Source organism: Acipenser ruthenus, chromosome 48 (genome assembly GCF_902713425.1).
Source record: "Acipenser ruthenus chromosome 48, fAciRut3.2 maternal haplotype, whole genome shotgun sequence".
In the NCBI taxonomy this organism is placed as follows: Eukaryota; Metazoa; Chordata; class Actinopteri; order Acipenseriformes; family Acipenseridae; genus Acipenser; species Acipenser ruthenus.
In genome coordinates, this window is record NC_081236.1 from 609,166 (window position 1) to 636,585 (window position 27,420).

General features: G+C 46.9%; 1 protein-coding gene across 1 annotated transcript; it reads left to right on the forward strand.

The window, feature by feature from the left end:
- Nucleotides 1–27,420, forward strand: LOC117971645 (kinesin-like protein KIF1C). The gene is given in 27 exon segments (XM_059014720.1): nt 1–634; nt 9,276–9,461; nt 15,735–15,811; nt 16,351–16,530; nt 16,619–16,684; nt 17,211–17,389; nt 17,739–17,850; nt 18,303–18,380; nt 18,492–18,557; nt 19,345–19,423; nt 19,824–19,902; nt 20,432–20,583; nt 21,172–21,478; nt 22,015–22,090; nt 22,394–22,473; nt 22,569–22,663; nt 23,543–23,626; nt 24,265–24,448; nt 24,888–24,960; nt 25,468–25,565; nt 25,897–26,014; nt 26,016–26,042; nt 26,044–26,064; nt 26,066–26,233; nt 26,235–26,437; nt 26,975–27,095; nt 27,234–27,420. Coding segments are annotated over 26 exon segments (2,883 nt in total). The 5' UTR covers nt 1–634; nt 9,276–9,358; the 3' UTR covers nt 27,291–27,420.

Below are 27,420 nucleotides of genomic sequence, written 5' to 3' on the forward strand. Positions count from 1 at the left end.
CCCGGGCCGGGTTGACGTCACGCGGGAGATGGATACCGGCTCGCGCAGGGGGGTGGGAGGCGGTTAAGCAAGACGAGAGCGAGAGCGAGAGCGAGCTCGAGCGCGAGCGACCGCCCGCCCGCCGCACAAAGAAAAACTTCGCCCTAAGTTTTTTTTTTTTTTTTTTTAGTTTTTTTTTTTTAAATTGGTCATTTTTTTTTAAAGCCAAATATATATAAATCATTTTTAACCCCTTTCCAAACAGGAGAGTGAAAAAAAAGGAACGTTTGTTACGGGATTATTTTATTTTTTTTTTTTGTGAAACAACTCGCTGGGATTGTATATATCGCTGCCGAATTGCTGATCGGTATTTTTCGGATTGTGTAAAGAGAGATTTATTTTTTCGGTTTTTTTTTTTGACCCCCCCCCCCTAACTCTCCTTTCTTTCTCATTCCCGATCCACACACAGGCTGGGGGGGTGTCTGTCTGTGTAGGATGGTACCGATACTGGCAAAAAAAATACCAGGGAAGCCAGCGCCAGAGGAGGACGGAGGGCGTCCTTTTGAAGTTTTGCTAACCCAACTCGCGATTTGAAACTATGGCAGCGGAATAATAACAAAAAAAAACAACAACTTGGCTTTTTATTTTTTAATTGGTAAGTTATTTTTGTTTGTTAAAGTTTGATACTTCTCACTCACTCACTCTCACACTCTCTCTCACTCTCTCACTCTCACACTCTCTCTCTCTTCTCTCTCTCTCTCACTCTCTCTCTCCTCTCTCTCTCTCTATATATATATATGATAATTTGGGAGCTTATTGTAATAAACAGTAGTATTTGATTGCCGAATGGAGGCGTTTTTATGCGTTTTCTGTGTGGGATGCGCTGTGCTGCACTGATTTACTGACCAGTCTATTTAATTTCCCATCCATATTGCTACTGCAGTCAATATCTGCGTGGCTGTTTTTGTCTGTCTGGCGATCATGTGGTTTATTTCTCTGCCTTCACAGTAATACAAAAAACATTCAATTTATATTGTCTGCGGTGGCTATTGCTGTCGTGCTGAAACATGATGTGGGAAGTCAGGTTACTCTGTAGAAAAAGAGATCCAAACTAAAAAAAAATAAAGAAAGTAACTTCTGTTAAACAAAAAAAAGCGATCGAATCATTTATGACATTTAATACGTGTTAAAAAGTATGCCGATCGCATTACCGGCTCCACGATGAAGGGTGTGTAAGGCAGGGGTTTAGATAATGATGTGTTTTCTGTGTTTTGAGAGAGAAATTGAAAATGATGGGTCTTGACAAGCTGTGACAGCTGCCGTTTCTTCAAAGTGAATGACTCGCACGCCGGCAACAAGGCCTTTAGTTTTGTTTAGTTTTTTTTCCCAGTTCAGGCCAGTCCAGCCCCACCATCTGTTCAAAACCTTCTGAAACTAATTCTTATTTTTGTATTTCTTATTTTTTATCACGCTGTTACAATTTCAAAACCGCCACTTCGCTACAGCTGCTGCGTGAGGTACTATTTTTAAAGTCTTTTATTTTAATACGTTTTGTTTCACACGGTGAGTCCGCCGGCAGCGTCCTTTTGCTCGATAAATCCAGGAAAATAAAAGTCACACGCGTCTAGTTTAACAGGCGCACAATAGGAAAACTTTCTTTTTTATTTACAAAGTGAACTCCCTTTCTCCTGTACTGAAAGGTGTGATGTGTACTCTTTGAGCTAAATATATACATAAGAAAAGGATATTTCAGGTACTTAAAAAGGTAGAATAACTGATCACAAATCAATTATCAGGACGTTTCAGGACTATAAGTCCTTCATCGGCTGAATTGCAAAAAACTTTAAGAAGTTGATAAAAAAAAAAACCAAACAAATAGTCTTTTAAACAAATTTTCAGAATGGTGATGATGATGAAGATGATGACCTCAGAATAGAATGTTCATTCCAAATGGCTCCAAAGTGCCGAGTTTGAAAATAAGTTCATTTTCTTTTCATAGCATTGAACCATCCCACAAATTGTGCTCTCTCTCTGTATATATGTGTGTATAAATACTGTGTTGCCTTAGGATTGAAGATCGAGTTAGCCTATACACATGCGGCTTCTGATTTTCGGATTTTTCCGTCTACTTTCGACTCTCCTTTAGAAATTCAATTGATCCCTGATCAGCCATTCGTGCATCTCAATCACACACTGAGAAACGCGTTCATAGTAAAAACCGATTTCATTTACTTTTCGGACTTTTAAATCGCAAGCGTAACTTTTCATTTAAAGACAGAAGCGTCTTCGTTAATCTAAATACATCACGAGTATATTAAATACGCGTCCGGCTTCAAATACTTTTTAGTTTTTCATTCTATCTTTAATAGAGATTAGAGGCTTTTTTAACGTTGCTCGTTTGTTCTGCTTGGAAATGACAAATTAAGGCTTGGCCCATTTTTAAAAGCCCATTTAATTGATTCGCATTACTAACGCGTTTGTCAGTGTGTGTGCGATTGCGATAAGCGAATGGCTGAACGGGGATCGATTTAATTCTTAAAGTCAAAGTCGAGGTAAAAAGCACCGAAAATCTAATAGTTTTTCTTTCGAGAAGCACCCCGCCCTGACGCGATTCGACAACTCTCGTTAAACGAAATGTACCGAACTATCTTAAAGAATACTATAATATATTTTATTATAGTTTTAATATTGAACCCGCCCCCTGCCCCCCCAAATAAATAAATTGGATTGCAGGATTGCTAATGTGTTGCTTCAACGCGACTCCAGACCAGGCAGCGTCCCGTTTGTTTTTACGTCTGCTCCTTATATGGTCTCTGCTTTTTAGATTCAAACTTGGGAAGAGTTTATTGTAATTTGCTTGTTTATGTACATCTACTGAGAAGGAAAAAAAAAACTAGGAAGCCAGGTTTTGTCTCTTATTTTCTTATTTATTTTATTTTGGTGCCTATATTAAGTAGATCTGTCCTCTGCAGTCGACTAAACACCGGTAAATTTAAATAGGACTCTGGAGTTAATGAAACCATGTGAAGCGGCTGACAAGAGTGTGAGATTTAAAAATGCAGGCTCCAGATTGCATTGTTTGAGGACCGAAGTACAGTAAAGGGGTAGAGATAGAAGATAGAGATAAGAGCAGTGGGGTCTGGATGGGGCAGACAGCCGTCTAATTCACTCGCTACCAACCCCTACACCTCACCTCACCTCTACTCCATTAATAAAAATACCAGGGCTGGAAGTAAGACTCCCGCTGCACAGCAGTGTGATCCAGTCCTGGTTTCACTAGGAGTTTAATAATCACACACCTGAGCTTGTTGCCTAGACACACTGGGGCTGATCAAGCTGGTATTAATAAAACCTGGAATGGGTTAAACCGCTATGCAGTAGGAGTCTTTTAAAAACGGTGATGGACCGTGTGTTTTTATGATGGCTTTCGACAGTGGCAGCATACCCGGCATTCCTGCATGTTCATGCCCAAACAGACCAGATGGATAACGTGCTCGGTTTGTAATGATGAAGGTTCATGTAGAGCTGACAGGCTGAACTTGAGGAATGCAAAACAACTGGAATTCATGCACCGAATAGAGAAGGGTTTCCTAACCCTGGTCCTGGGGGGACCCCCTGTATCCTGCTGCCTTTCATTCCAGCTGAGACCTCAATTACTTAATTGAACTATTTATTAGCTTAATTATTATTTATTTTTTAGCAGATGCCCTTATCCAGGGCGACTTACAATTGTTACAAGATATCACATTATTTTTTACATACAATTACCCATTTATACAGTTGGGTTTTTACTGGAGCAATCTAGGTAAAGTACCTTGCTCAAGGGTACAGCAGCAGTGTCCCCCACCTGGGATTGAACCCACGACCCTCCGGTCAAGAGTCCAGAGCCCTAACCACTACTCCACACTGCTGCCCTGACTTTTTTAATTTTCAGCTTTTAAACAAGTAATTTTATAAGTAACTTGTAATCGACAACATTGTTAGGAACTGAGAACAATTAAAAAGTTCTAATGAAGCACATTATTAGTTCAATTAAGGGTCTGATTAAGTAATTGAGGACTCAGTTGGAATGAAAACCAAGACACAGGGGGTCCCCCGGACCAGGATTGGGAAACCCTGGAATAGAGCATATAACTGTGCCATTATTTTTTCTCATTTTTTTTTTAAATTGTGATCCATAACTATAAAACTCTGAATTTAAAAATGCTAAAAGAAACATAAGTAATTCAGCGGTGAGCATTCAGACTAGAAGTCTTTCTCTGCGTCTTTTAAAGACTTTAAAATGTAGAAACTTGTCTACTTAGTTTCTTTTTAGCTTTGACCTTTTTTTAAGGTTTTTTGAAGCCTGTTTCCAGACATGTTTTTTTTTTTTTTTTGTTCTCTTCCTGCCACAGTGAGAAACTCTCTCCTCGTTAGGATTGGCTGAGACACGTTCCTGACCTCTGACCTTGGCGAAGGTCATTCGCAGGTCACGAGAGTTCGGAAAGATTTAAGATTTCAGAGCTCCCCACCTCAATGAAGTCTGTTATTTGAACAGGACTCCTGATCATTTCAATAGTGAATTGAGTTCTATCAGCCAGGATTGGGTTCGGGGCTCGTGTGCTTGTTATACGTCTCTGTGATAGTTGCTTATCTGCTGTTTGGTTTTCCTTAGTGGAAGCAGAGTGACGCAATCTCCATCTGTCTATATATGTGGATTGAGTGAATTTCATAGGATGTGTTTTGGGATGGCCCTGGTTAGTATTATAAGCAATTAGTCAGACCTTGAAGTGAATTCTTTAAATTCTCTTTGTGTAAATGGATACTGTATGAATATATATTCACTGACTCGCTTCCAAACAGATGGACGCACTAGTACACAGACCCACAGAGAGACCCACAAACTGACACACACTTGTAAACAGACCCACGGACAGAGACACACACACAAACAGACATGCATACAATTGCACGCAAATCCACAGACACACACACTCGCACACAGACCCACGGTCAAACACACACACACACACACACACACTGGTGTCCGCACACATGCAGTTTCACACACACAGTATAATGCAAGGATCTGGTGGCATTTGGAAGTGCCTGTCTGGTCTTAACCGCTTATCCAGCTGTGATGAAACTTGGTACGGACATTCTCTTAACCCCCCCCCCCCCACCCCCACCCCAAGTTATTGAGAGAACCAGAACCCAGGGATGTGAACAGAGGAAGGTGGTTGTGTCTGAATGTAACACAAACGCCAGGTTAAAAGCAACGCAAATTCAGCGACAAACGTTTCAACTTGAAGACGCTCTGGTCGAAACGTTTGTCGTTTTGGATTTTCTTTCCTTTTAGTATTTCAAACTTTGGAACTGTCGAGTGTGTGTATAATTAAAGAAAAGAAAGAAGAAAAAAGAGTCTCTCCACTCTGCCAAGGAGGGGCCCAGGCGATGATCGGGAGAAATTCTGCACATTCCTTTCAGCTCTGATCACAAGCCAAGGAGAGCGGGCTGCAAAGGTAGAGGAGAGGGAGAGGGAGAGAAGAAGAGAGGAGAGGAGAGGAGAGGAGAGGAGAGGAGAGGGAGGCGGAGAGAGACAGCGAGCTACCAATACAGTTTAGTGACCGCAAACTGCAGAAGGAAACGGGCACACACACAGGAAACTGGAAGTCCCGATTCTGTAAGACGTATGGAGAGACTGAGGTGTGGTTGATGCTTCTGTCGCAGGTGAATGCGATACGTCAGGCTGCACAGCTTCACTCCGACCAATGCAGCAAATGCTGACGTTTCTCAACATTATCCGACCCCATGTGATTTCAGGTCACGGACGCGTGAGAACAGGCTATACGACTTTCCGAAAAAGACGCACGTCACAAGAGTATGGGTGACGTAATTCCGACCGGTCGCACAGGGTCAGAGAGCCTTGACTCCGACCAGAAATTCTGTAGGAGTCTGAAGTATGAACCAGCCTTGAATCGGAGACACGTTTCAGTGTACAAGGGAGGTGGGAGAGAGAAAAAGGACTGAGATTTAAGAGAGAGAGAGGAGAACGATAGAGCAAAGGAAAGAAAGAAGGGGAGATAAATACAGAGAGGTTCTCATTGCAAGTCAAGGAGCTCAGGCTACAAATATACAAGGACGATGGGAGAGAAAGCATGGAGATGTGAGGAGGGTGCGAAGAGAGAGGATTGAGAGAGAAGGAAGGAAAGAAGGGGAGACAGAAATGAAGAGAGAGAGGTTCTCTCATCACAAGCCGAGGGGTTTGGGCAGGGATGTGGGAGAGAGAGAGAGGAGGGAGCGGTAGAGAGCAATGGGGAATGAAGGAAAGAAAGAGGAGAGGTGTTCTATCATCTCCTGTATATTACACAGGTCCTTTCATAAGCACAGCACAGCCCGGGATGTATATTACACTGGCCCTGTATAAGGAACAGGTTCAACTAGTTCTGAATGAAGGTAGAAAACCTGACCATTATACTCCAGCGAAACAATAAACCAGTCCTTTTGAACCAGTTTTTAAAATGTCCTTCCCAGTAAATCAAATCAAATCGAAATGTATTTATAGAGCGCCGTTCATGGCAAGCCATCTCAAGGCTTTTAACAAAGAAGAAAAGCATTAAAGTACAATAAAACATTTATATATATAAAAACATCATTTAGATCTTTTATTTAACATCATGTAATGAAAAGAAACTACAAAATGATATCGCAAAAAAAAAGTCTATACCGGAAGCCATAACAGTAGTACAGTAGCATTTCATGTTTGGAAATGTCACATTTTTCATGTCAGTTTTTCATTAAGTAGGAGGCTGTGTGGTCCAGTGGTTAAAGAAAAGGGCTTATAACCAGGAGGTCCCCGGTTCAAATCCCACCTCAGCCACTGACTCGCTATGTGACCCTGAGCAAGTCACTTAACCTCCTTGTGCTCCGTCTTTCGGGTGAGTCGTAGTTGTAAGTGACTCTGCAGCTGATGCATAGTTCACACACCCTAGTCTCTGTAAGTCGCCTTGGATAAAAGCGTCTGCTAAATAAACTAATAATAAGTATATGGAAAACTACAAAGCGGTGTGTCATTCAATATGCTAACTTAACATGATTCAGCAGCTTTCATTCGACTTTATGAAGCAAAACTAGTTAATTCTACAGGATGATATAGCTGTGTGTGTGTGTGTGTGTATATATATATATATACTTATACATAAATCTGGAAGAATCACATCCATTCACTCAAATTGTGCAGAGACTTTTAAGACGATAAAATCCTGACATTGTTTCGTTGTTGTTTCAAACCCTGCAATAATAAATCAGACAAACAAAACAAATGCCCATCATTTCAGACCGTGCCTTGCAGCATGTACAGAGAGATCCGCCCATACTGTAGCCTGCCTGCCTGCCTGGGAACAAGGCTGATCTGCAGCTCTGTGGTTTCCGGGAGCGACAGGTGTAATTAAGGCTGGTTTTCTTGTTTCCATTGCCCGGGGCAGATGGGTAACAGACAGTAGGATGCAGTCATACTTGAGTCCCTGCCAATAAATTGTTCAGGTAGAAAACACCTGTTCAACCCCTAGGGGTCTGAGGTAGTGAGTTAATATTGACAGTGGAGGCTGTGTGTGTTTAGAATTATTACCTACAGACTCTAGAGGGAATCAGACTCCTGTTGCGTAGCAGATTCACCCATTCCAGGTCTTATTACTGCAAGCTTGATAAGCCCCAGTGTATAGGGAGCAAGCTCAGCTGTGTCTTAACAGGGATGGAAGTAAGACTTTTGCATAGCATATGCAGCAATGCCAGATTTTACTATGAGCTTGATTAGCCAGTGTAGAGCTAACAAGCTCAGGTGTGTCTGATTTTAAGCTCATAGTAAAACCAGGAATGGATCAAACTGTAATGCAATGGGAGGGGGGTCTTATTTCCATGCCTGGGACTTAATATTATTATTTCAGACATTTAAATACGCTACCACCATAACAGTTTAACTCTGTGTGAGCTGATAAGCTGATTTAGAAAGCCCTCCCTGGAGGGAGGGAGGGAGGCAGTAGCAAGTTCCAGTTACACACAAGCATGCAGAGAGCTCACCGCTTCACACTCCGTGAGTTACTGTATTCACATCACATCACGTGCAATCACAAGGCTGCTTCAAACGATCAAGCAACAGCCTCTGAGAGAAAGTGACACTGTGGATCCGAGTCAGGTGGGGAGTTTATTCCAGTCCGAGGAGCAGCAAAAGCAATCAGATGATCTCCCCGCAGGACTGAGGTCGCGTTTTTGCTAAAGAAGATAATTTTTAATGGCATTATCTGTGCCTTTTAAAATGGGTGTCTGGTAACGCAACATGCGCGAGGCGACAGGCCAAATGATCATGTTCCGGAAAGTACTCAAAGCCGGCGTTTCGATTGGCTGAGAGCGGTTTTATATTTCATATGTGAAGAGATTTCTGTTCTGTTCTTTTTTTATTTTATTTCCTCAAAACAAAAGCCTTTAAGACTGGTTTTACTTGTAACGCGGCCACGGAGAGCGCTTCATTTCAGCTACCTTGTAAAAAGACAGCGGTGTTTCCGTGGCTCTGTCGCCTAGGAGACTTTTTTCTATATATATTTTTTTTTAATGTTTGCACACAATCCGGTCATTGTTTGAGTCTCAGGTTATGCCAAGAGAAGCAATGATAATTCAGTATGGTTTTACAAGAAAGAAAAAGGGGGTGAAGTGCTGAAGGATGCATGTGCAACCTTGGTGAAGGCACTAGAGCCCAAACGCTGGTCTGCTTGATTCAGTTTAGTTTCAATAACACTGATGAAGGCACTGGAGCCCAAACGCTGGTCTGCTTGACTCAGTTTAGTTTCAGTAACACTGATGAAGGCACTAGAGCCCAAACGCTGGTCTGCTCGACTCAGTTTAGTTTCAATAACACTGATGAAGGCACTGGAGCCCAAACGCTGGTCTGCTTGACTCAGTCTCTTCTAGTTTCAATAACATTGATGAAGGCACTAGAGCCCAAACGCTGGTCTGCTTGACTCAGTCTCTTCTAGTTTCAATAACACTGATGAAGGCACTAGAGCCCAAACGCTGGTCTGCTTGACTCAGTTTAGTTTCAGTAACACTGATGAAGGCACTAGAGCCCAAACGCTGGTCTGCTTGACTCAGTTTAGTTTCAGTAACACTGATGAAGGCACTAGAGCCCAAACGCTGGTCTGCTTGACTCAGTTTAGTTTCAATAACACTGATGAAGGCACTAGAGCCCAAACGCTGGTCTGCTTGACTCCGTTTCTTGATGGATTCTTTAGCATATTGTTAACTTTTTTTTCTTTGCTTCGTTACAGATTTTTTTTTTTAATTGGGATCTTTTAAACCCCCCCACCTCCTCTGGGCCCCCCTCTCCCGTCGAAACTGACCTCAATCCAAGATGGCTGCTTCGGTGAAGGTCGCGGTGAGGGTGCGACCTTTCAACTCTCGGGAGACCAACCGCGACGCCAAGTGTGTCATCCAGATGCAGGGCAGCTCCACCTGTGAGTAAACTCGCTTCCTATTGGCCGGTGTAGAGGCCTTTTCAAAAATGGAGCACTGTTGAGGGTTTTCTAGATATGGCTGAAAATTCAAGCTGTTTTAAAAGAGATCTTTCAACAAACCAGAAGTAATTTCATTACTGTTTTGATCGCCAGGTTCCTGTGTTTGCATAGTAGTTCTGAACTTTGTGGGGGTCAATGCAAAGCCCTTATCAACACCAAGCAAACGTGTGTGTGCGTGTGTGTGCGTGTGTGTGTGTGTGTGTGTGTGCGTGGGCACGCACAGCTATGGCTTAACGTTTTGCATCCTCTAGAATTTCAGGATTGAGACTTTTGTTTAAAAAAACAAAACTATATGAACATAATTTCGATCTTTTATTTAACATCATGTAATCAAAGCAACTACAAAATGAGGGGAGTCTACACCGGAAGCCATAATAGCAGTACAGTAGTATTTCATGTTTTAAATACGTCTTTCCATTGGAAAACTCCAAAGCGGTGTGTAGCTCAATATGTTAACATTGTTCAGCAGGTTTCATTCCACTTTATGAAGCAGAACGAGTTCATTCTGTTGGGTGATGTCTCAATCCTAAAAAATGTAGGTGATGCAAAACGTTTGGCCATCGCTGTCTTGCTCCTCCCCTAGTGGGTATTGAGTGCAGGGGGTACACAGAGCGAGCGAGAGAGTGCATTGCTGTGAAGTGCCAAACAGCACCAGCTGTGCTGCAGAATTGCGCAGGACTGGCCCTGACTCCTCTATTAATAGCCCGAGAGGGAGCGCGTGCGAGGGAACAGAAATCCTGTCTCCATGTAAACAAACCAGCCGCTTACTTAGGGACAAGAGACGGGGAGGCGGAGAAGCAAGACAAGCAAGGATTCGTCATGCTGTTATTCCAGTGCTTCCAAAATCAGCTCCAGAACCACTAAAAGACTTGTCAAGCACTTTTAAACTGCATACCGCTGTTTTATTAGCTCGGAAAATAATTAAATTAAGTGCCAGATTATAGAAAGTTCTCGGTTTCCATGCCTTCTTCTCCGGATGTCCGTTACACTTCCTGGGTGACGTCAGCCTCCTGGCGTTTGTTGTGTCTGCTTGTGTTTCTGTGTTGCACCTTAAAAGTAGACTTGGCATGTTTCTGTCATTTTCCCCTTCTTGGTTTGCCTTCTGCTTCGTCTCAGTCTCCCGTATAATTTCTGAACAAGAAAGAGCGTCTTCCTCTGTTTGTTTGCATTCCTAGAAGACAGGTCCAGCTGACTCAAGTCTCCTCCGCTCCAGCTTCCAGATCTAACGAAACTTTTACAAAGTGCTGTAGATTACACAGAAGAGCGAAGGGCACGTTGCTTTTCAGATTCAAATCCGTTACAAAATGCTCGCTTACCCTACATTATAGGAGGCAGTGTGGTCCAGTGGTTAAAGTTCAGGGCTTGTCACCAGAAGGTCACCGGTTCAAATCCCACCCCTGCCACTGACTGCCTCGCTGTGTGTGACCCTGAGCAAGTCACTTCACCTCCTTGTGCTCCGTCCTGCGGATGAGGTGTTAAATCAACGTCCTATTGGAAGTGACTCTGCATTATTATTATTATTTATTTCTTAGCAGACGCCCTTATCCAGGGCGACTTACAATTGTTACAAGATATCACATTATACATTATTTCACATTATACAGATATCACATTATTTTACATACAATTACCCATTTATACAATTGGGTTTTTACTGGAGCAATCTAGGTAAAGTACCTTGCTCAAGGGTACAACAGCAGTGTCCCCCACTGGGGATTGAACCCACAACCCTCCGGTCCAGAGTCCAGAGCCCTAACCACTACTCCACACTGCTGCATATAACGCACAGTTCACAGCCTGCCTCTGTAAAGCGCTTTGTGATGGTGGTCCACTATGAAAGGCGCTATATAAAAATAAAGATATTATTATTATTATTGGGAAGGAGCCACAAACAGACCTGGTGCACACAGTACAGGGATGGAAATAAGACTTCCGTTGCATAGCGTTTTGATCCGTTCCTGGTTTTACTGTGAGTTTTATTAATGAGACACACCTGAGTGTGTATAGCTAACAAACTGTGGCTAATCAAGCTTGTAGTAAAACCTGGAATGGATCAAACGGCTGTGCAATAGGAGTCTGATTTCAATCCCTGCATATACCAGTTGTCTTTTGCAAAAACAAGAAGCCAGGCAACTCTCGCTCTCTCTCTCTCTCTCTCTCTGTGTCTCTCTGTCTCTCTCTCTCTCTCTCTCTCTGTCTCTCTCTGTCTCTCTCTCTCTGTTTCTCTATCGCTCTACCTCTCTCTCTCTGTCTTTGTCTCTCTGTGTCTGTTTCTCTCTCTCTCTCTGTCTCTCTCTCTATGCAAACCATGCTGGTTCACCAACTCCCCGATTTGAATAGCAAATCAACAAAGGCACAGCACACTTCATTGCAGATCACCAAGTGGTTCTTAAATTAAGTGTTTTTATCGCTGGTATGGATACATACCTTCCCTGTCTCATTAAAAAAAAAAAAGAATGAAGCAAAATGTGTTCATTTTCTAAGAGTGATGCTAAACTTTTGGCTATAGCTGTATTGAGACATCAGTCTAGCGTTACACCCCGAGTAGTTATGGTTATTAATCTAATAAATGTCTTGATTTTAATGTTGGGTGTATCATAAATCAGACAGCATGGGGGAATGTCACACAATCCACACCCCAGTGACTGTCTGCAACACTCATCACTCTGGATTCGTTCTTCTTTGTTCAAGACATTTCACACCCAAAAGAGACAACCATTATGAACAATTATCCCTACACAGCTCGGGCCAAAAGTCTTGCATCGCCACCCTGTAGAATGAACTAGTTTTGTTGAATTGTGAGAGTTTTAATGTAAAAAAAGCACCACAAAAAAGCAGAAGTGGGCTGAATCTTAGCGAGAGCTCTCTTAGTTTGCTTCGGTCTCCTAGACCTGCCCCTATGACCTCCAAATGAACTCATTTTGCTTTGTAAAGTCGAGTGAAAGCTGCTGAATAATGTTACGTTAACATATTGAATCACACACCGCTTTGTAGTTTTCCCCATATACTTAACTAAACTGACCTATTGAAAAATGTGACATTTTGAAATCTAACATTATTATGGCTTCCGGTATAGACTCTTTTTGTGAAACTTTCGGCCACAGCTGTAGAGTTCACCACAATTTAAATGAAGATTCGAATATAATTTTGCATTGGGAAAACAAAAGTGTAATTAACCAGGTACACTATCATCTAATAGAGAGAGCAGAGAAACTCTCTCCTGTACAGCAGAACAGAGTTTTCATTTCAGACGTCATTAGAAATGTTGGTCCTTTATAAATTCTCTTATATGTTTCCGTGAACTTATTCCATCAAAACTGCGTTCAAGGACTAAGAAGTTGAGACACTTTACCATGTGATGGTTTAACCCCCCCCCCCCCCCTGTTCTGAGTTTGTGCTGGATGGTCACTTTGATATTTTGGCATGTCGGGTCACACTCACGCAGCTGTTGGGAGAGTGACTGGAATGCCACAGCTGAGTGGACCCAGCCCAGCACCAAGCCCAGCGATTTACAGAATGCATCAATTTGTTTAGGTGTTTGTTTAAGCCGTGGGCTGCTGGTAACACTGGGATAGAGAGAAGGCTCCTGTTACACAGTGCGGTCCAGTGGTTAAAGTCCAGGGCTTGTCACCGGTTCAAATCCCACCTCTGCCGCTGACTGACTCGCTGTGTGTGACCCTGAGCAAGTCACTTCACCTCTTTGTGCTCCGTCCTGCAGCAGGGCTAGGCTAACCCTGCTCAAACTCCTGGCTCCTGATCATTTCAGTATTAATAATAATAATAATAGACTTCATTGAGGGGAGCTCTGAACCCCAGGACTGGGTGCAGCAGCAGCAGCAGCAGGGCTAGTGTGAGTTTGTATCCCTGCTCAAACTCCTGGCTCCTGATCATTTCAATATTAATAATAATAATAATAATAGACTTCATTGAGGGGAGCTCTGAACCCCAGGACTGGGTGCAGCAGCAGCAGCAGCAGCAGGGCTAGTGTGAGTTTGTAACCCTGCTCAAACTCCTGGCTCCTGATCATTTCAATATTAATAATAATAACAGACTTCATCGAGGGGAGCTCTGAACCCCAGGACTGGGTGCAGCAGCAGCAGCAGCAGCAGGGCTAGTGTGAGTTTGTAACCCTGCTCAAACTCCTGGCTCCTGATGCAGCAGCAGGGCTGCATTGGAATTGCAATTAAAAGAAACTGTGTCTTCATTAAATATGTTCCCTACCATACAAACCGCTAGTCTGTTTACTGTTAATGAAGTACTGTACCTGTTAACCTGCAGCAGCCTGAAAGCATGTGAAGTTAATAAAAGCTTCCCTAACCGGTAGTTGAAAACAGATGCTTTGCTCACTCGGAGCGGAAGAAAAGCTTGCGATCCAGAGGAGGGGATTCGGCCTGTCCGATTGAACTCAGGACTCTGCTCTGTGGCTGGCAGGAGCTGTTCTGCTCTCTGAAATGTGCAGTCTTGAAAGAAAAAAAGCGATCACGTCCTGTAGTGACGTGTTTCAAACGGGCGATCTGCTCCGAGGTTAAAGGAATTTCTCTTTGCACAAGCATTTGCTGTTTTCAGGTCGTCTTGCGCTTCCTAGATCCTTGGGCCTCTTATTAAACTCCTAGTAAAACCAGGAATGTATCAAACTGCTGTGCAGCGGGAGTCTTGTTTCCGTCCCTGGTTTGAGGCAAGAGGAAGCTTATTCCAGTGGCACTGCGGTCTGCCTCTGTGATCTCACGGGTGTCTCTCCGTCTCTCCCTGCATTTGCTGGGATTTGATTCTGCTCCCCAGGCTTGTCATCTTAACCACGAGCAGCCCTGATCAAAGCTCTGCTGTCTGAAAACCACCCCCCCTCCACCCCTGCACCTCCAGGGCTCTCCACTGTGATAGAGATGTGTGAAAGGAAATGGGAGATGTGCTTGTGTCTGTGTCGGTGTGTGTGTACCCCGGGTCACTCCGTTTTGATGTGTATGTGTGTGTCTGTGTCTGTGTGGGTCTGTCTTTCTCTGTCGGTGTGTGTCTATGTCTGTGCGTGTGTGTGTGTGTGTGTGTGTGCGCGCGCGTGTGTGCTCACCCCAGGACTCTGTGTGTGTGTGTGCGTGCTCACCCCAGGACTCTGTGTGTGTGTGCTCACCCCCGGACTTTGTGTGTGTGTGTGTGTGCGTGCGTGCGTGCGTGCTCACCCCCGGACTCTGTGTGTGTGTGTGTCGGTGTGTGCGTGTGTGCTCACCCCAGAACTGTCTGTGTGTGTGTGTGTGTGTGCGTGCGCGCTCACCCCAGGAGTGTGTGTGTGTGTGTGTGCGCTCACCCCAGGAGTGTGTGTGTGTGTGTGTGTGTGTGTGTGTGTGTGTGTGTGCTCATCTCAGGAATGTGTGTGTGTGTGTGTGTGTGTGTGTGTGTGTGTGTGTGTGCGTGCTCACCCCAGGACTCTGTGTGTGTGCGTGCGTGCTCACCCCAGGACTCTGTGTGTGTGTGTGTGTGTGTGTGTGTGTGTGTGCGCTCACCCCAGGAGTGTGTGTGTGTGCGCGCGCTCACCCCAGGACTCTGTGTGTGTGTGTGTGTGTGTGTGTGCGCGCTCACCCCAGGACTCTGTGTGTGTGTGTGTGTGTGTGCTCACCCCAGGACTCTGTGTGTGTGTGTGTGTGTGTGTGTGTGTGTGTGCGCGCGCTCACCCCAGGACTCTGTGTGTGTGTGCTCACCCCAGGACTCTGTGTGTGTGTGTGTGTGTGTGTGTGTGTGTGCGCGCGCTCACCCCAGGACTCTGTGTGTGTGTGTGTGTGTGTGCTCACCCCAGGACTCTGTGTGTGTGTGTGTGTGTGTGTGTGTGTGTGTGTGTGTGTGTGCGCGCGCTCACCCCAGGACTCTGTGTGTGTGTGTGTGTGTGTGCTCACCCCAGGACTCTGTGTGTGTGTGTGTGTGTGTGTGTGTGTGCGCGCGCTCACCCCAGGACTCTGTGTGTGAGTGTTTATTATCATTGCAGAACAATCTGGAGGCCCTGTGTTATCTCAGGCTGTGCTGCTGCTGCAGATAATAATGAAGCCGAACTAAATATAGACCTGGGCATTGGCTGGGAGGGGAGGGGAGGGGGTGTTAATAATTTCACAGACCCGGATTAGCACTGATCTAGGAATACCCAGCGTTCCCTTTGATAATGTTTTTGCACATCATTTTATTTGTATATATATATTTTAAATTGTGTAATATATATATATATATTTTCCCCAGGCATCACCAACCCCAAACAACCCAAAGAGGGCCCCAAGAGCTTCACCTTCGATTATTCCTACTGGTCTCACACCACGGTAAGCCTCTGATTTTACTCTCCGTGTGCTGCACAGGCTTGGGGTGCAATTCCTGGTTTTCAAAATCCCTTCGCAATTCCCATTCCCTTTTAATCAGTTCCAACACTTCACTGATCGAAATTGCACTTCGCAGCATTCTGTTAAAATGAGTGGCGACACGTGACTTCAACTGAAATACGTGCTGTAGACAACTGAAAACTTACCATTGAAACTTATTGATCTCTCTGCGTGTGTCTGTCTGTCTGTTTGTGTGTCTCTGTGTCTCTATGTCTCTGTCTGTGTCTGTCTGTCTCTGTCTGTCTGTCTGTCTCTGTCTGTGTGCCTCTGTGTCTCTATGTCTCTGTCTGTGTCTGTCTGTGCTTCTGTGTGTGTCTCTGTCTGTTGCTCTGTGTCTCTGGCTGTGTGTCTGTCTGTGTCTGTCTGTTTGTCTGTGCCTCTGTCTTGTGTGTGTCTCTGTCTGACTGTCTGTGTGTATGTGTGTGTGTGTGTCTCTATCTGTGTCTGTCTGTCTGTCTCTGTCTGTCTGTGCCTCTGTCCAGGCGGAGGACCCTGACTTCGCGTCCCAGCAGCGGGTGTACAAGGACATTGGGGAGGAGATGCTGCTGCACGCCTTCGAGGGCTACAACGTGTGCATCTTCGCCTACGGGCAGACCGGCGCGGGCAAGTCCTACACCATGATGGGCAGACAGGAGCCCGAGCAACAGGGCATCATCCCACAGGTACTGGGACCAGCAGGGCGTGGTAGCACACAGGGGCCAGCAGGGTGACGTATTTACCATCTCTTTCTCTCTCTCTCTCTCTCTCCAGCTCTGTGAGGATCTCTTCAAGAGGATTGTGGAGAATAAGAGCACAGACCTGGCCTTCTCTGTGGAGGTGAGAGCATGCTTGATTAAAATAAAGGAATATAAGGCAGGGATTGGAGGCAAGACTCCCCTTGCACAACATTCCTGGTTTTACTAGGAGTTTAGTACCAACCTGAGCTTGTTACCTACAGACACTGGGGTTAATCAAGCTTGTGTTAAAACCTGGAATGGGTGGCACTGCTATGCAACAGGAGTCTTATTCCCATCCCTGAATGTTCTTGCATTGGTAGCTCAGCTGCTTTGCTCACATATAACATGCACTCAGCAAGATATTTACTACAAAGTGCAATTTGCATTTATTGTAAAAGGAAAATAGTTTCACCCCCTGCAATAACACTGAGGAAGGAGCTAGAGCCCAAACGCTGGTCTGCTTGACTCAGTCTCTTCTAGTTTCAGTAACACTGATGAAGGCACTAGAGCCCAAACGCTGGTCTGCTTGACTCGGTCTCTTCTAGTTTCAATAACCCTGTAAGGATTGTATAGGAGAGAGTTCCAGTGAATTGACCCTCAGTCTCTCACCCCCCCCCCCCCCCCAGGTGTCCTACATGGAGATTTACTGTGAGCGTGTGCGAGACCTCCTGAACCCCAAGAGTCGGGGTAACCTTCGAGTCCGAGAGCACCCCATCATGGGCCCCTACGTGGAGGACCTGTCCAAGCTGGCCGTCACCTCCTTCAGGGACATCGCTGACCTCATGGACTCTGGGAACAAGGCCAGGTCAGCCAGGGGGCGTGGTCAGCCGAGGTCACAGAGGTTGAACAGGTTTACAGGGTTTTGAGAGACGCAGAGAGATAGAGAAACAAAGAGAGAGAGAGAGAGAGAGAGAGAGATTGAGAGGCAGAGAGATAGAGAAACAGAGAGAGAGAGGCAGAGATATAAACAGAAAGAGGCAGAGCGATAGAGAAAGAGAGGGAGAGAGAGAGAGAGAGACGGATACAGAGACAGAGAGAACGGGATCTGCTAGCTCGGGAGAAAGCCACAATGTGATTTGAGATTGCGATGACCCTCATCGTTGTGTGTGACCCTGCATGTTCCACGCACGTCACTCTCGTGTCTCGCTCGGCAGGACGGTGGCCGCCACCAATATGAACGAGACGAGCAGCCGCTCGCACGCCGTGTTCACCATCGTCTTCACGCAGAAACGCCACGACGAGATGACCAGCCTGGACACGGAAAAGGTAGCGGAATCCGCGCTCTCGCTTCGTCGAGGAATCGCTTCTGACCATTTCAGTTGTTTGTTTATCTTGTCACACAAGTATGCTCTAATTCTTGGGTAGAAGCTATTTTCTGAGTAAATGCCATCAGCCATTTTGGTCTCTCGTATATAAGCCCATGAGCTGTCTCTAAGTACACACCCCCACTGAGACGCTCATTTTAACAGATAAGTGTTAATGCAAGGCGTGGGAGCTGAGATCTGCATTGCTGTACAGTTAACTTAAATATAGCCCTTTTGCTTATAAATAGAATAGATTTAGATGTGCCAGCAAGTGGAGCTTTGGTTCCCTCTAGTGGCTGAAAAAATGAACTGCAGGCCTTAGCTCTTCAGATGGAGACACCATCAAATTCCCTGAAAGTCTGGAATCAGCAATACTTATTTATTGAGTAATTGTATTGTATTATTTTTTTTTAGGTCAGCAAAGTGAGTCTGGTTGACCTGGCAGGAAGTGAACGGGCTGACTCTTCCGGGGCAAAGGGCGTGAGGTTAAAGGTGACACACTCTATGACATGTGATGCGTTACTTATTTGGACAGTTTATTGGGATTTTTTTCCCCTCCCTCTAAACCTGCTTCTTTCTCCTGTGTTGTGCTGCCCCCTGCAGGAAGGAGCCAACATCAACAAGTCTCTGACCACCCTGGGGAAGGTTATATCTGCACTGGCTGAGATGGTAAGAGAGTAGTGGTCAGGGCTCTGGACTCTTGACCGGAGGGTCGTGGGTTCAATCCCAGGTGGGGGACACTGCTGCTGTACCCTTGAGCAAGGTACTTTACCTAGATTGCTCCAGTAAAAACCCAACTGTATAAATGGGTAATTGTATGTAAAAATAATGTGATTATCTTGTAACAATTGTAAGTCGCCCTGGATAAGGGCGTCTGCTAAGAAATACACAGCTCTGGCCAAAAGTTTTGCATCATCACCCTATAGAATGAACTCATTTTGCTTCATAAAGTCGTATGAAACCTGCTGAATAATGTTACGTTAACATATTGAATTACACACCGCTTTGTAGTTTTCCATATACTGAACGAAAAACCAAAATCTAACATGAAATACTACTGTACTACTATTATGGCTTCCGCTAGATTTTTTGCGAGATCATTTTGTAGTTTCTTTGACAACATGATGTTAAATAAAAGATCTAAATTATGTTCATATATAGATTTAAAAAAAAAAAAAAAATTGTCTCAATCCTAAAAAATCCAGGTGATACAAAACTTTTGGTCAGGCTGCATTTTGTATATTCAGCTCAGACATCCTCCTTCTGCCCGCTGACTGACACACATGCATGGCCTCTTACACGCGTTACTAGTTCAGAATACAAATAAAATGCATCCGAATTCTTGTTGAAGTATTTGAGCGACGTTCCGGTACCTTCAGATTCTGGCCCCGGATTTCAAATGCCTGTGTCAATGGAAGCAGCTTCTGTTGAACTAAAGTGAGCTTGATCTCCACAGCAAAGCAGCAAGAAGAGGAAATCGGACTTCATTCCTTACAGGGACTCTGTGCTGACGTGGCTGCTCAAGGAAAACCTGGGTACGGAGGAGCACACACGACCTTTCACTTTATTAATAATAATAATAATAATAATAATAATAATAATAATAATAGTAGTGGTTTTGCTATCATATTTCTTTTGCTATTATTATTATTATTTTTATTATTATTATTATTATTATTATTGCTGATATTAGTATCATTAATATTAGCAGTGGTATCGCTATAAATTATTTATATTATTATTATTATTATTATTAGCATTTCTATTGGTATTTTTGTTAAAGCTATGAAAGACGTTATGAAGGCTCTATTATAAGTCGCCGATGTGAAATCAATTCGTATCGATTGTAATCACGTTGTTATAAAGAAACGAGTTGTGAAAATAACGTGGGAGTGTTTGTTTGATTGATTGTTTGTTTGTTTGGTTTTCTGTCAGGTGGAAACTCGCGCACAGCGATGATTGCAGCTCTGAGTCCGGCCGACATCAACTACGAAGAAACACTGAGCACTCTGAGGTGAGCGCGGGACTGTGCGATAAACACTGAGCACTCTGAGGTGAGCGCGGGTCTGTGTGATAAACACTGAGCACTCTGAGGTGAGCGCGGGACTGTGCGATAAACACTGAGCACTCTGAGGTGAGCGCAGGACTGTGCGATAAACACTGAGCACTCTGAGGTGAGCGCGGGACTGTGCGATAAACACTGAGCACTCTGAGGTGAGCGCGGGTCTGTGCGATAAACACTGAGCACTCTGAGGTGAGCGCGGGACTGTGCGATAAACACTGAGCACTCTGAGGTGAGCGCGGGTCTGTGTGATAAACACTGAGCGCTCTGAGGTGAGCGCGGGACTGTGCGATAAACACTGAGCACTCTGAGGTGAGCGCAGGACTGTGTGATAAACACTGAGCACTCTGAGGTGAGCGCAGGACTGTGTGATAAACACTGAGCACTCTGAGGTGAGCGCAGGACTGTGCTGCAGGTATCATGTATTGTGTTGTGTTGTATTGTGTTGTATTGTATTGTATTGTGTTGTGTTGTGTTTCAGGTACGCAGACCGTGCCAAGCAGATCCGCTGCAACGCGGTGATCAACGAGGATCCGAACGCCAGACTCATCCGGGAGCTGAAGGAGGAGGTGAACCGACTGAGAGAGCTGCTCTTCTCACAGGGGCTGCCCAGCAGCCTGGTGACAGCGACGGGTGAGAGAGAGACCCGACCACCCCCTCACACCCAGACATACATACACACACACACACACACACTCGCACACACGAGTTGAACCGACTGAGAGAGCTGCTCTTCTCACAGGGGCTGCCCAGCAGCCTGGTGACAGCGACGGGTGAGAGAGAGACCCGACCACCCCCTCACACCCAGACATACATACACACACACACACACACACACACACTCGCACACACGAGTTGAACCGACTGAGAGAGCTGCTCTTCTCACAGGGGCTGCCCAGCAGCCTGGTGACAGCGACGGGTGAGAGAGAGACCCGACCACCCCCACACATACATACATACACACACTCACTCACTCATACACACACACACACACACACACACAGACACACATATTACAGAGCGAGAGAGAGACTTTCGACACACACACCACAGAGCAAAAGACCCGACACTGACACACACACATCACAATGCTACAGACAACTCCATCCCTGACTAACACACTGCAGGCTAATTCTATAACAACTCTACTGTCATAGTGAAATGCAGCTTTATTTAATCAAGACCCCCCCCCCCACCCTCCCCCCTCGTCTCCCTACACAGGCGTCGCCATCGAAGTCAATAACATCAACAGCAGCGCCCCCCTGCCCCCCTCTGCAGGGGACCACAGCGTGCTGGGCGGGGCGCACGGCCCCCCCTCGCTGCACCCCTCCCCAGGCAGCGAGCCGGACCTCGCCTCGGACCCCCACGCTGAGGGGGGGCCATCTGACAGCTACCCCGGGCTGGAGGCGCCCCCGATCAGCACGGAGGAGGCCGTGGAGAGGCTGAAGGAGACGGAGAAGATCATCGCCGAGCTCAACGAGACCTGGGAGGAGAAGCTGAGGAAGACGGAGGAGATCCGCATGGACAGGTGAGGGCAGTCCGAGAATCCGGAGCCACATTCCACTCCTGGTCTTCATTCCAACCCCCTGTTCTAACTGAACCAGTTAACAAACCTCCATCCAGACCGAGTTCATGATCTCATTTGACTTGTTAATCCTGGAGTGGAACGGCCCTCCGGGACTGTGATTGGTTGATGGGACACCCCTGGGCTAAATACAAAATAGATATTACACAGAGAGGTCTGGTAAAGCATAGGGAAGCATTGTAAAGCACAGAGAGGTGTGGTAAAGCATAGGGAAGCATTGTAAAGCACAGAGGTCTGGTAAAGCATAGGGAAGCATTGTAAAGCACAGAGAGGTCTGGTAAAGCATAGGGAAGCATGGTAAAGCACAGCAAGGGATGGTAAAGCATATTAAAAAATAAAAACATGTTGAACTAACCCTTTTTATAAAAGTTTCCTGTGTCTCACGCTGCGGGGGGAGCTGGGGTCCCTGCGTCTCACGCTGCGGGGGGAGCTGGGGTCCCTGCGTCTCACGCTGCGGGTGTCTTGTCTTGTCTTGTCAGAGAGTCGCTGCTGGAGGAGATGGGGGTGTCGATTCGGGAGGACGGGGGCACTGTGGGGGTGTTCTCCCCTAAAGGGGTGAGTCTAAACCCAGCTCTCCTTCCACACGCTGGCTCGACTTCCTACTTCTTTCATTTTCTAACCCGGTTGGGTTTTGTTGTACAAATTTGAGAAGTTTTTTTGTTTTTCTTAAGTATACATTTCTAATCTCTCAGCCCTTGTCTCCTTCCCTCATATCTCTCTCTCTCTCTCTCTCTCTCTCTCTACCCTCCCTCTATTCTCTCCATACCCCATCCCCTCCTTTCTCTCTCTACTCCCCTCCTCTCCCCCCTCTATACTTCCTCCTCTCTCTGCTCCCCTCTCCTCTTCCTCCTCTCCCAGACCCCTCACCTGGTGAACCTCAATGAAGACCCCTTGATGTCGGAGTGCCTTCTCTATTACATTAAGGAGGGGGTGACACGGTAAGGAAACCGCACAGTCTTCACACAGTCACGCAGCCTGCACACAGTCTCATCTGAAACACACCGTTCTGAGTCCAGCTTCTGTCTCTGTCCAGGGTTGGTCAAGAAGACGTGGACATTCGACTGAGCGGCCAGTTTATAAAGGAGCAGCACTGCGTCTTCACAAGCAGCACCAAGGACAACGGGGAAGGTAAGAGAGGAGAGGAGAGGGGACGATAAGGGAGGAGAGGAGAGGAGAGGGGAAGAGAGGAGAGCAGAGGGGAAGAGAGGAGAGCAGAGGGAGAGAGAGGGGAGCAGGGGGGAAGCAGAGGGGAAGGGGAGAGGAGAGAATATGGGAGGAGAGGAGGGGAGGAGAGGGGAGAATAAGGGAGGAGAGGGGAAGATAGGAGGGGAAGAGAGGAGAATAAGGGAGGAGAGGGGAAGATAGGAGAGCAGAGGGGAAAGGGAGGAGAGGGGAGAATAAGGGGGGAGGGGAAGATAGGAGAGCAGAGGGGAAGAGGAGGGGGGAAGGAGGAGGAGAGGGGAGGGTAGGAGAGCAGAGGGGAGAGGAGAGGAGAGGAGAGGAGAGGGTAGGGTAGGGTAGGGTAGGGTGCCAGGGGAGACCACCACACATTCTAGCTGCATCTTCACTGCCCCAATTCCACTGGCTTCAATGTCAGGGCCTGGCCTTAATACACAGTGACTCCACTGCAGACCATTCACAACGCTATTAAATAAAACATCATTCTTATTATTTATGCCCTCTCTCTCTCTCTCTCCCTCTCTCTCTCTCTCTCTCTCTCTCTCTCTCTCTCTCTCTCTCTCTCCTAAAGCTTACCAGGAAGTGCCACAGGTATGGTGCAGCTATCAATTGCTTCCTACTTCCAGAGTTTCGGATCTCCTTTTATAATGATTTGTTCAGGCTCTTAAGATTTTAATCGCCGTTGTTTATTTTTTACACAGGATAAGAAGTTCCCTGAGCTGGAGCCAGGGTTGGGTTCAAATAACCTTTTTTATTAAATCACTCCAGTGTCTGTTCGCATGGACGGGAGCGATGTGGTCTCTGATTGCAATTACACTTCTCTTCCAGTGGAGGTCACTCTCGAGCCGTTTGAAGGAGCGGAGACTTACCTGAACGGGAAGCAGATCTCTGAGCCGGTGATACTGAAGCAAGGTGCGCGAGAGCTGTGGTCACACAAAAGGGTTTCGTGTTTACAGGCAACGTGTGTATGTGCGTGCGTGTGTGTGTGTGTGTGTGTGTGTGCGTGCGTGTGTGCGTGCGTGTGTGTTTGGCACACGCTCTTTATATAGAATGAACTAATTTTGCTTCATAAAGTCGAATGAAACGCATTCAGGAATATTTAACTTGATTTTATTTATGGGGAAAAAATATATATTTTAAAAATAACTTGCAATTTCAAGGCTTGTGAATAGAAGCCACTGCTGGTCATCAGTCAAGTCCCCATTGAAGCTTATTATTAATTAGTCCTTTAGCAGACGCTTTTATCCAAAGCGACTTACAGAGACTAGGGGGGTGAACTCTGCATCATCAACAACTGCTGCTGCTGCTGCAGAGTCACTTCCAATAGGAGCTTGTTTGTTTTACGTCTCATCCGAAGGACGGAGCACAAGGAGGTTCAGTGACTTGCTCAGGGTCACGCTCAGTGAGTCGGTGGCTCAGCCGGGATTTGAACCTCCTGGTATCAAGACCCCTTTCTTTAACCGCTGAGCCTGTTCACAGCAGCTACGCTTGTGTTGCGAGGTGAAGCTGCCTCCCCGGGAGAGTTCTCTGAGTTTGCCGTGCCCCCGCAGGAAACCGCATTGTGATGGGAAAGAGCCACGTGTTCCGGTTCAATCACCCGGAGCAGGCGAGGCTGGAGCGGGAGCGCAACGCCAGCCTGGAGCAGCAGGGGGAGCAGAAGGCAGACTGGAACTTCGCTCAGAAAGAGCTGCTGGAAGAGCAGGGCATCGACATCAAACTGGAGATGGAGAAGAGGTGGGAGGGGAGAGGACATCACAATAGAGATGGGGAGGGGCAATGACATCACAATAGAGGTGGGGAGGGGTAAGGGACTGGGGGCGGGGCTGGGCAATGATGTCACAATGGGAGGGACTGGAGCAAAGGGAAAGAGGCTGGGAAGGGGAGGTAAAATGACATCACAGTAGAGATTGATGAGAGGTGGGGATTGGCTGAAGGATGGAAGGGGAGGGGCTAGGGTGGAAATTGGGCAACTAGTGGGGTGTGTGTGTTTTTTTAAATGCTGTTTTTGTGTTAAATGTCAAATATATTTAAAAAGCTGAAGCATCTGGTTGAGCGAGTCACTGAGCGCAGGGTGGGTGTGTCTGTCTGTACCGGGCTGCAAGCCTGCGGGGGTGTTGCAAGTGTCCCTGTGTCACGCCGTGCGCCTCTCTTTGTCTTCCCCCCCCCCCCCCAGACTGCAGGACTTTGAGAGCCAGTACCGCAAAGAGAAGGAGGAGGCAGACTTACTGCTGGAGCAACAGAGACTGGTGAGAGAGCTTTCCGTGGGCAACAGCTTCTGTTTACCCAGAGTGCCACAGAGACCGGGGTCCATGCGCCAACGCTAAAATAAACTAAAAAAGTGTTGCTGAGGTTAGGTGTGAAGTGGGCTTGGGGGTCCAGTGGTTAAAGAAACAGGCTTGATACCAGGAGGTTCAAATCCCGGCTCAGCCACTGACTCCCTGTGTGTGTGTGACCCTGAGCAAGTCACTGAACCTCCTTGTGCTCCGTCCTTCGGATGAGACGTCAAACAAACAAGCTCCTATTGGAAGTGACTCTGCAGCAGCAGCAGCAGTTGTTGATGATGCAGAGTTCACCTCCCTAGTCTCTAAGTCACTTTGGATAAAAGCGTCTACTAAATGACTTATTATTAATAATGAATTATTATTATTATTATTATTATTATTATTATTATTATTATTATTATTATTATTAATAATAATAATAAAATGTGTCGTCTGTGATTAACGCATAAGTGACTCACCCCCCTTCTCCAGTACGCAGATTCAGACAGCGGGGACGACTCTGACAAGCGCTCGTGTGAGGAGAGCTGGCGTCTGATCTCAACTCTGCGAGAGAAGCTCCCAGCCAACAAGGTGAGACAGGAATCGGACTGGGGCTCCACGCTGGGGAGTCACAAAATTCTGCATTGGTTTCTGCGTATCACTCATAGCAAGGGCTGGAAATAAGACTCCCGTTGCACAGCAAGTTTGATCCACTCCTGGTTTTACTGTTCGTTTAACGAGACACGGCTGTGCTTGTTACACACACTGCGGCTAATCAAAATAAAAGCTGGAACGAGTGAAACTGCTGTGCAACAGGGGTCTTATTTCCATCCCTGGGCTTGTTGGAAAACAGCTGAACTGAACATTGCTGAATTGAATTAACCCCTCCCTCTCTCCTCCCCCCGGCGCCCCCCCCCTCAGGGTCCAGAGCATCGTGAAGCGCTGCGGGCTCCCCAGCAGTGGTAAGAAACGGGAACCGCGCCGGGTGTACCAGATCCCTCAGCGGCGTCGGATCACCAAGGACCCCAAGTGGGTGACCCCTGGCCGACCTGAAGATGCAGGCGGTCAAAAGAGATCTGCTACGAGGTGGGCCCTCAACGACTTCCGCCACTCGCGCCAGGAGATCGAAGCCCTGGCCATCGTCAAGATGAAGGAGCTAAGCCGAATGTACGCCAAGAGAGACCCCCTGGAGAAGGAGACGTGGAGGGAGGTGGCCCAGGACGTGTGGGACACCGTGGGGATTGGGGAGGAGAGGATAGGAGGAGGAGGAGGAGGAGGAGCGGGGGGGGAGGAAGGGGGAGGGCAAGGCAGACGTGAGCGGACTGAAGGCCCACATAGACAAGCTGAGCGATATACTGCAGGAGGTGAAGCTGCAGAATAACATGAAGGACGAGGAGATCAAGGCTTTGAGGGATCGCATGATGAAGATGAAGAGAGGGTCATACCGTCCATCAGCGCGCAGGTGAGGGCAGTCTGCACCTGGAGGGGGGACAGACCCCCTTTACTCCACACTCTCCCGTGGTGATGGCGGGGGTTAATAATATTGGTTTATTGCACTGATGGTGACGGGACTGGAAGGATGGGCACCCCCCAAACTGTGCCCTAATGATACAGCTGTGGCCAAAAGTTGTTTTGTCATTTTTTTTATTTTTATCTCTCTCTCCCTCTCCCTCCCCTCTCCCTCTCCCTCTCTCTCCCTCTCCCTCTCTCCCTCCCTCCCTCCCCCCCTCCCCTCCCCCCCTCCCTCTCTCCCTCCCTCCCCTCTCTCCCTCTCTCCCCTCTCTCCCCTCTCTCCCCTCTCTCCCCCTCCCTCTCTCCCTCTCTCCCTCCCTCCCTCCCTCTCTCCCTCCCTCCCCCCCTCTCTCCCTCCCTCCCCTCCCTCCCCCCCTCTCTCCCTCCCCTCCCCTCTCTCCCTCCCCTCTCTCACCCTCCCTCTCTCATCGCCCTCCCTCTCTTTCCCTCCCTCTCTCCCTCCCTCTCTCCCTCCCTCTCCCTCCAGGATGAGACAGGGCTGGAGGAGTACCTGCTGGATGATGATGATGTTGATGATGACGGAGGCTCTTCCTCTCCCCTCTTCGGGAGGGCGGGGGGAGGAGGGGGCAGTTCGGAGGACGGAGAAGGTAGTGCGCTCTTTATTTATAACATTAACGCTTGGACCCAGAACCCGGTGTGTCAGAGACAAACAACAACACAGAAATCCGAATGTCACGACACCCTATCACAATATTCCCCTCTCTCTCTCTCCTCCCCTTCTGCAGGCACCAGCACGCGTGGCAGCGGCTCGCTGGAAGACCTCTCCAAACAGGAGCGCGTGACCCGGCTGATGGAGGAGGACCCTGCGTTCCGGAGGGGGAGGCTGCGCTGGCTGAAACAGGAGCAGAGCCGCATCCAGAACCTGCAGCTGCAGCAGATCAGCAAGCGCCTGCGCAACAGCGCCCCCTGTGG